This window comes from Telopea speciosissima, chromosome 7 (genome assembly GCF_018873765.1).
Source record: "Telopea speciosissima isolate NSW1024214 ecotype Mountain lineage chromosome 7, Tspe_v1, whole genome shotgun sequence".
NCBI lineage: Eukaryota > Viridiplantae > Streptophyta > Magnoliopsida > Proteales > Proteaceae > Telopea > Telopea speciosissima.
Genome location: NC_057922.1, coordinates 9653515 through 9663247, shown reverse-complemented (window position 1 = coordinate 9663247; position 9733 = coordinate 9653515). Strand labels below are relative to the sequence as shown.

The window sequence follows — 9733 nt, the reverse complement described above, 5'->3', positions numbered from 1 at the left end:
AACCCGTAGGGAAGGCTTGGGCTGGGATTTTCAGGCCTGATGTCGGGCTGGACTGAGCCTAGGCTGAGGCCTTGTACTGAACCCAACACAGCACAGCCCGACTCTATGTATACAATAAATGTATTTTATTATAGCACAAGAGAACACTAACTGATCATGTAGCCCTAACATCAGCCCCTTAGCTAATAAAAGTGCACACAAAAGTATTGGTTTGGATGCGATATTCAATTTTACTGGGGTTTAAACGGTTTTTTGCACACAAAGGCATTGGTTTGTGTCTAGGAACAGAAACCATGCTAACCACGAGACCAATTAGCGTTCTTTTTCCCTTTATTAAATTAAAATATTAACAAATAAAATGCCATATTAACATACACAGTAGTTTAAAATGTTTCCATTTACCACCAAAACTTTTTTTTTTTTTTTTTCATTTTGATTCATGTGTTATATGTAGCAATGGTTATTAACCCCCCCCCCCCCAAAAAAATGTAGCGAATAAGGTTTTATTTGAATACTTGAATTCACTCTTTGTTTATACCTTATTTTTGGTCTATTTCCATCAATAGACAAATATACCGAAATCTATTTATGTCAAGACTGACTTGTTAGTGAGTAACCAGAAAACGGTTGATGACTGAAAACAGTCAGAAGCAGTCAAACCGAAAATGGTTAGTTCGGTCAAAAACAGTCAATGACCGAAAACGGTCAATGACCAATAAACAGTCAGCAAGATGGTTACAACCAACTCTCAAAAAAGTGGGTAGTTGTGAAACTACCTGGTATGCCATGAAATGGGTTCCAATGAATTTGAAAAAACAAAGTGGGAAGGTGGTGTAGGAGGTTATGAACAGTTGCGTAACCACCTAAAGAGTTCAAATTGAAAATGAGTGAAAGTTGCTGAAACTACCCACAACTCAACATTTTGCTAGTTTAGTCTATATATAAGATTTTCATCTTTTACTTAAGGGAGATTGAACATTTGGAAGAGGCATCCTGTTCTTAACATCAGCAGGCTACTTAACATCATATTGACATCTGTAGGCCAAAAACGAAGACATCATGTTATAGCATTAGTAGGCCAAGGCAACCATGTGATCTACCAACATCTGTAGGCCAGGGGCATCATGTTATCAACATTAGTAGGTTTGAAACACTGGGTATCATGTTCAATATCAACAGGTCATTGGCACCATGTTATCAACATTAGCAGGCTAGGAATGGAATATTGATCTACCATTTTCTTTTGTTATTTTTTTCTTTTTCGTTTCTAAATCAATATCAATATCTTTCTATCTTCGTCTTCTTCTTCCATTGCAATTTTCACTTTTTAAAAGTCCTTGGATTTAAGGCACTTTAAGGCACTGGTAGAATCCATCTTTGCCTGCAACAATTTCTTAACAGTTTCCTCATCTAAAAACGGTCTCCAAACCAGAAGAAATTGGGGGAAACACTCTTGTACATTAATTAGTACTCCTTCAGTCATTGAAACTCCAACTCTGCTGTGAATGGTAATTTTGTGTAGTTATTGAATTCCTCCTTGTGGATGGTTATATTTAATAATTAAAATGTAGACCACTTGTGTAGTTTGCTTTTATGTGGGAGTCGTATGGAATTTGTAAATTATGTTTGCATGGGTGCTTGAATTACAGTTTTTAATGAGATTACTGGATTGAAACCAAACTTAATTCCCTTTATTATGGAGGTATTATGAATCTCAAATTCTCTGAGTGCTTGAGTTGAATGTGTTTCTAAGTGTGAAATGAATTGTTTCTCAATGAAAGTGATCTAACTTTGTCTCAATTATATCTTGGTCAATGCGATTTACTCTATCGTATAAGGGTTTGTTAGTTAATTCAAGTTTTCGAAATCCAATCATTTTTGTGAAAGTTATTTGACTACTGTATTTTTCAACAAATAAAATCTCATTTTTTTGGGGGTTGATAAGGTTTAAATGGTCACCGTTAATAATAAGATTCACCATTTGAAATCAAAGAATTCAATAATTTGGTGGCTGCCAAAATGGCCTAATTGTTAGGTCTTGAGATTTCAAAGAGGTCTAAAGTGTGCATTGTTAGCACAACAAGGGGGGATTGGATCATTTCATAAGGTGGCAAAGATGATAAAAACATACAAATTTATCACAACCTCACATAATAGGAATTTTCACAATAATTAATGTGTTTAAGAAGCATGACAAACAAACTGCCTTCTTCATTACATACTAGGCACAAAGGAAGGAAAAGGGGTACACGGGCTTAAGCAACACACAAATTCTTCATCTCTTTGACTAAATTCACATCTTAAGATTCAATGCGAGGAGTTGCTTTGGAAAACACTGCAAATTGATAGCTCTTGAGACACATGTTGCATGCTTGGCCGAGATTGTGGATTTTCATGCAAACAAGAAGAAGCCAGCTTCATAATCAAAGCCAATTTCTCATTAACTTGATTTATGGGGGGTGAGATGCGCTGGTCAATTATATCCTTCAATAGTATGTTTTGTTCAGAAGATGGCAATGCTGAATAGGATAATGATGACAAAGTGGAGATGATTTCTCCTGGATGCTTTCCCATCATCACTTCAAATGTTACTACACCAAAGCTATAGACATCACATTTTTCGGTCACCCTCATTGTGTAAGCAAGTTCTACAGAATAAGTAAAACAAATGAAATTAATAAAAATAAAAATTGGTTTCTCACACCAACAATATGGCTATTTTATACCATGTGGAGCCAAAAAAAATGGCATTTGAGATTTGGATAGATCTGTTTACTACCTTAGGTGTAACATGTAGCAAAAATAGATAATGGTTCATATTTATTTTGAACTTGTAAGGATTTGATGACTCATGAGTAGACTCGGGAGTCACCAACTCTACTTTCGTCAATAGACTTAAAGGTTGAGAGAGTTTCTAGGTATTGATGCATTCTAAAGTTTTTACACAATGATTGAATTGTGTGTGTGTGTGTGTGTGTGTGAGAGAGAGAGAGAGAGAGAGAAAACCTGGGGCAAAATATCCATATGTTCCTGCAAGAGCTGTCAAATGGGATGAATCAGGCTTTAGAAATCTACTTATGCCGAAATCTGAGACATGAGGCTCAAAGTCTGAATCCAACAAAATATTGTTGCTTGATATGTCTCGATGAATTATTGGTGGTGAGCAGTCATGGTGCAAGTAAGCTAGACCCTGGGCTACACCTTTAACGATATTAACCCTTTTAGTCCAATCCAATTCTACCGCTTCTTCGTCCATGCGTAGGATCTTAGACAAGCTTCCTTTCTCCACATATTCATACACCAAAAATGAGTGTCGTACATGGGAACAGAAACCATACAACTTCACGATATTTCGATGTCGCACTTCCGTCATCATAAGAATTTCATTTCTGAAAGTTTGTTGATCAGAAATCTCGCCATCTGAATAAGAGGTGATCTTCTTAATAGCTACTAGTTGACCTGTTGACAACTCTGCTTTATAAACACTTCCATGTCCTCCCACACCAATGCAATACTTGGGGTCAAATTGTTCGGTTGCATCAATGATGTCTTGGTATGCTATCTTCCCATCATAGTTCCATATAGTAAATAGATCTCTACGTTGTTCGTTTGTAATTGCGTCCTCATTTATGCTCATTCTTCGGCCAAAAAATAAAAAAGTTCCCCCAAGAAATGCAAATAGAAGAAACAACAATACTGCTATGAGAGGTATGATAAGATGCATGGTTTTGTGGCTCTGTTTTGGGATTTGTTTTTTGGTCGATGATGAAGAAATGCAAGGTCGTCGCAAACCTGTTACATTGCCGCACAAACCTTTGTTGTGAATGAAAGCTTCCATTGAGGCATTTTGAAAGGCTATAGTATCAGGTAGAGGACCCTCTAACTCGTTGTAGGATACATCAACGGTTATCAAGCTGAGCATTTCAGAGAAAGTAGATGGAATGGAACCAAACAACTTATTATGAGAGAGATTCAAAATTGTTAGCTTGTCCAAGCTTCCAAGCTACTGAGGGATCTCTCCAGTGAACAAGTTATCACTAAGGTCAAGTAGGATCTGTAAGGAAACTAATTTACCAATTTCACTTGGAATGCTGTCGTTGAATCTGTTCTTGCTCAAATTCAAGTAAAGCAGGTTCTTGCATTTCCCTAGCTGTTTTGGAACTGATCCCCTGAGATTGTTCATTGAGAGGTCAAGATGCTGAAGTTGGGAAACCAATCCCACCTCCTCAGGTACGGCTCCAGAAAGTAGGTTATCGTTCAACTTTAGTATCAACAATGAGCTATGTTTCCCCAATTCTCTTGGAATCGGGCCTACGAGGAAATTTGAAGAAAGATCAATTCCTTGCAGCTGAGTTGATGACTTTCCAAGAAGCTCAGGTGGTATTCGACCAGAAATCTTGTTTCCTGATATTTTTAGGTTTTCCAATTGTGGGCACTTTACCCAATACACTGAAAGCTCACCAGACAATTGATTGGAGCTAAGATCAATGTAAGTTAAATTCGGGTAAACACCGAAGACTTCTGAAATGTTCCCCGTAAGATGGTTATTGTCAAGACGGAGTCTGGTTAGGCTCGTGTAGTTTCATGCTTCTGGGAATCGGGCCTGTGAAATGGTTATCATTTGCACAAAATGTTAGGAGTGACCCATTATTGCATATATGTTGTGGTAAATACCCAGTAAAAGAGTTATTTCCAAGCTGCAGGTATTGCAATTTTGTAAGATTGCTGATTTCCTGAGGTAATTGACCGGATAATTGGTTATTCACAAGGAATATACCAAAAAGATTGGTCAAATTTCCAAAAGAAGTAGGAAGTGAACCACTGAGACTATTGCTTGACAAAATAAGTACAGATAGAGATCTCATGTTTCCACTAGAAGCAGGAAGTGAACCCCTGAGACTATTTTCACTCAAATAAAGTCGGCCAAGATATCTCAAGTTTCCAATTTCTCGAGGGATGGAACCTGTCAGAGAGTTATCCGACAATTGTAGGTCAACGAGATTGGTCAGGTTTCCAATTTCCATGGGAATGGAACAGAGAGTGAATTTGAATAGAGGTACAAGTTGTTCAGCTTCCCCAAATTTCCAAAAGAAGCAGGTATTGAACCTGTCAAATAGTTTGTGGACAAATCAAGCTGAACAAGAGAATCCAACCTCCCAAGTTCAGGTGGAATGGATCCAGATAACATATTCTGGAACAACCACAAAAAAGTGAGATTATTCAAGTTGCCCAGAGTGGAAGGGATGGATCCAGATATCTGATTCTGGAACAACCACAAAAAAGAGAGATTTTTTAAGTTGCCCAGAGTGGAAGGGATGGAACCTGATAGATTGCAATTTTGCACCATCAACACTTGGAGCTTCGTCAAGTTTCCTATCTCCATGGGAATTGATCCAATTATTTGATTATTCCCGAGACCTAGAAAAGTCAGGTTGTTCAGAACACCTAAAGCAGCAGGGATTGAGCCGTTAAGATTGTTATTGTAGAGATCAAGGTAGGTGAGTTGAGAAAGGTTGACAATCTGTGCGGGGATGGAACCAAAAAATGAATTGTTACGGAGATCAAGATGGATGAGATTAGGGAAGGATGAGAAACTAAAGTCATGGAGAGTACCTTGCAAATCCATGCTGCCGAGGTTTATTATGGTGACCACTCCTGCAGCGTCATTGCAAGTAATTCCCTCCCACTTGCATGGATTGTTGTTGCTGCTTCCGTTTGCCAATTTCCTCCATGAAGGGAGTAGTAGCTGGGAATTGTTATTCTGATGAAGGCTGGCCTTCCATTTAAGGAGAGCCTCCATTGCTTCTGGTTCATGGAAACCATAATTATTGGAAGCAGGGGAAGGAGCAGGGGCAACTCCGAATGAAGAAGAAGAAGAAGAAGAAGCATTAATGGAGGTGGCCAAGAGAAGGAGCAGTAAGTGGAGGAGGCAGAGTAGTAGTAGTAGTAGTTGTTTCTTTCTTCCAACAAAGGAAAAGGGTAGCAGTAGTGAAGAATTAGGTGCAAACATGTTTTCCAAGTAGTAAAACACACGTACACAACCGATTTTGCTGGTCCTTCCTTGCTGGGTGTTCCAAACTTGCGGCTCCAGATCCTTTAAAAAGATGCAGGTGGGCCATACCACTAAATATCCATTGGTCCTTGTATAGATGTGGGGCCACTAAAAATATTCGGGGAATCGGAGAATTTGATTTCTAAAACAACAAATACAAAATGAGAAAATGGAAAAAGTGATCATTTGATGAAATTTCCTTCTCGTTGATGTGAATGTGATTGGCCAACCTGGCTCTCAGCTAATGTGAGAATGATGTGTGGCGATGGATGTAATCTGCCGTTAGGGCTACGCAATTGGAGACAGATCTGACCTCAATTGGGTTTTACACCCTACCTCGCCCCATGAAAGGGTCAGATTTGTCCCCATCCGTTCCCATGTGAATAGCTGGCCAAGACTTTGCAACTGGGCAATCGTTTGACTGACTTCCCCTGTACTGATTTAATATATCGACTTAATGTATGATACCCCATCCCATCCCACACCCCCATTGTTGAAAAAGATTGATTTAGACTTGAAGCAAGGTACCTCACCAATAGAAAGAAATGACAGTTCACATTTTACTGCAATGTGAGAGCTGTGGTCCAAAACTTAGAATATGGTGGGTTATGGGCAAGAGTGAAAAGAGTTATACAAAACTGGTTGTAATCGATGGATGATTTGGTAATTATGTAACTGAGCTCCATTAGAAATCCATATAATTTGATGGGATTGCAATAAGGAGTCTATCCATTCATGGGCTGGATTGTTAAATACACTTCACAGAATGGTAAGGTTGTTAATTAAAGAGCAGAAATGTCTGAAGTACATATACTAGATCTATTACATCTGGCCTGAACAGCTAAATTATGAACAAGAAACACAAAAGCGCTATTTTGTTTACATAAGTTAAAGCTGTGGAAAACTCCCAAAAAATGCTTAATGTCCCAAAGCAGAGTAAACAGTTCCCCTGGCCATTCATTGGTAGATTGGGTGAGCCATTGGACTAGGTCCTTCCTTCTTTGTTTTCTATACTGTTAGTTTTCACTATTAGTAATGAACCTCAAAGTTGTTCGTCCTGTATTATTGTTGGGTCTGCTATTTTTAAGATTATTAGGTGGCGTTGCTATCTAGGTTTTGTTTTCTTGGGTTGATTTTGATTTTGCTCAGTCTGTTTGAAGTTGCCAAACGGCCAATCTGGGTTATATTTATGTTGTATGTTTCTGTTTTTCCTTTTTTTTTTCCCTATTAAGATTGATTGGATTGATTGTTCCTGTGGATATGGATGGAATTTGCTTAAGAGTGGTAACATCCCTTTCTTTGATGGTGTATTTTTTTTCTTGCCCAAGGCTGTACACTGTGGAATGAACCACTGAGAATGCCCAGCCCATTCAATATTCCAGAGTCTAGTATCATGCAACTTCCATAGAAGAACCAAAACTTTGGAGTTTGTTATAATATGAATAATATAATAGTGGACTAAGCACAGATTCTTGAAATTTTTGCAGAATAGAATTCCATCTCCTTGCTAACCTTTCTACAGGAATATATAAATCAATGAACAAGTGAAAATTTAGAACAGGAATGGTCAAACTGCTATACTTTAGGTCACATATTCTACCCTTAGAAATCCTAGACATATAAGCAGAATTGCTTTTTCTCAGATCTGTTCTCTTTCCGGCTTATTACTTTGCCCTTTTGTTTGATGTTGCAATATAAGTTAAATCTTGTCCATTTGTTTCTGATTCAACTGCCTCCATTTTATGCCATGTATTATTATTAAAATTTGTAAATGATTTGATTTTGGTTAAGTAAGTTGTGTCAAAAGTCAGTAATCTATGTGCATTCTGATGCCACAAACCTTGTTTCAAAACCCAAGAAAGAAAAAAGAGTTTCATGATTCATGGGATAAAGGAATTTGATACTTTCACAAGAAGGTTTATACAGATAGGTGAGTCTTTAGCTTAAAAAGGAAGAGCACCTGGGTTTGTTCCCAGGAGATGATGGTTCGAACCCATCGAGATTCATACAGTGTCATGTTTGGTTTATTTCTTTCCTTGTCCGATTAGGTTTGATTTCTACTTTCGAATTATATGTATTCCTCAGATTTGCCAAAGACTAATGGTACAAGGCCTTCCGGGAACAACAGTTTGTACTGGCCATTTGATGTTATCCATAAAGGGACCAAGCCTGGTTTTCCTGTGTTTTGGTTTGATATACAGATCATGTTTTGCAGAAATGAAAGACAAGAATTGGATATAATTTTTAGACAAATACAAAAAATAAAAGAAGAAGAAGAAGAAGAGAAGTAAATTCAGAGGCCCTTGCATCTCAACTATAGCTCTCCCAAACCTTTTTATTTTTTTGTACAATTACTATGGATGAAAGGGGCTCCAAAACTAACCAGTTGGTTAAACAATCATCCAATTCATACGCACAAAGCACTACCACACTGGTGGCAAAGAGAAATCATCACAAAAAATGATCAAGAAACATATTTCAAATTTCACTAAACATGCAAGACCATAAATGGTGTTTTTATTCTCAGCAATACTGGTAAAAGCTTCATTACAACCCATATTGGAGTAATGACACCCTCAACTACCCCATGAAAGATAAAAGACGAGAAGTTCACACAAACAACCCACTTAGAACTTCAACCACACAAAAGTTAAATACAAAAATCTCACAAAATGAGATTAAATCCACATCTCATCATACACCAGAGTCATAATATATGCAAATTCTTTAGCTCTCAGAAGCCATATATCTTGATCTGTTCTTTCTTAATAATGCCAGCCTTGGTATCACTTGGGGAGTTGAATAACTTTGCCCCCCACCCCACAACTTCTCGTCCGCCACAAGATTACCATCATAGCAAAACTCCTTCTTGAGGGCCTTGAGTATCTTCTCAGAATTATACTCCTCTTTCAGCCTTTGCACTGTTGTCAAGCTCTTCTTTCAATTCCTCTGTTGTATACTGATGTGTACGTTATCCTTTCCCCAAGTGGAGCCAGTCTTTAGCCTCAGCAAATGGATTAAAAGAAGGGATCTCCACGTCGAGTTCAACCATGTACTTTGAATGGTGAAAGATTTGAATCCTGTGAACATAATCGACACATTACATCTGTTAATATCAAACACAAAGGATTTGCACACTTGAAAACCATGAAAGTTCTCAAGGCCAAAAGGAAAACCAACCAGGCCATATAGCTAATTCGCTTGATCATCAATTTTTTTCTTTTATTTTGTAAAGGATTCAACAAGAAATCAAATATGATAAGCAGTAAGGATGGCAATGATCCACTAATCACCCAATGGACAAGTCCATACATATAACATTATTTTTTTTCTCTCTTAAACCCAAGAAATACCAGAATCCTCCAACTATCTTGATATTCATTTCTCAAACCCACTGGGCAGAATGGATTGGTAAAACAAATATGAATAAACAACCAACCAAGCCCATCTCCATCCACATCCACATGAACAATCAATCTTAATAGGGATAGAAAGGAAAAACAGAAACATAAAACATAAATATAACCCAGATTGGCCGTTTGACAGCTTCACACAGACTGAGCAAAATCAAAATCAAACCAAGAAAACAAAACCCAGATAGCAACGCCACCTATTAATCCTAAAAATAGCAGACCCAGCAATAATACAGGGCGAACAGCTTTGAGGTTCATTACTAATAGG

The 9733-nt window shown here is 37.8% G+C and overlaps 2 protein-coding genes across 2 annotated transcripts; both read right to left on the bottom strand.

The window, feature by feature from the left end:
- Window positions 1-2286: 2286 nt before the first annotated feature.
- LOC122668192 (MDIS1-interacting receptor like kinase 2-like) lies at window positions 2287-3637 on the bottom strand. The gene is made up of 2 exons (XM_043864786.1): window positions 3007-3637; window positions 2287-2648 (listed from the first exon to the last, which is right to left on the bottom strand). Exons 1-2 carry the CDS (start codon window positions 3635-3637, stop codon window positions 2308-2310), a joined length of 972 nt encoding a protein of 323 aa, XP_043720721.1. The 3' UTR covers window positions 2287-2307.
- Window positions 3638-4003: 366 nt separating this feature from the next.
- On the bottom strand, window positions 4004-5800 carry LOC122668191 (probable leucine-rich repeat receptor-like protein kinase At1g35710). The gene is made up of 4 exons (XM_043864785.1): window positions 5345-5800; window positions 5107-5191; window positions 4675-4963; window positions 4004-4562 (listed from the first exon to the last, which is right to left on the bottom strand). Exons 1-4 carry the CDS (start codon window positions 5798-5800, stop codon window positions 4004-4006), a joined length of 1389 nt encoding a protein of 462 aa, XP_043720720.1.
- Between the last annotated feature and the right edge of the window lie 3933 nt (window positions 5801-9733).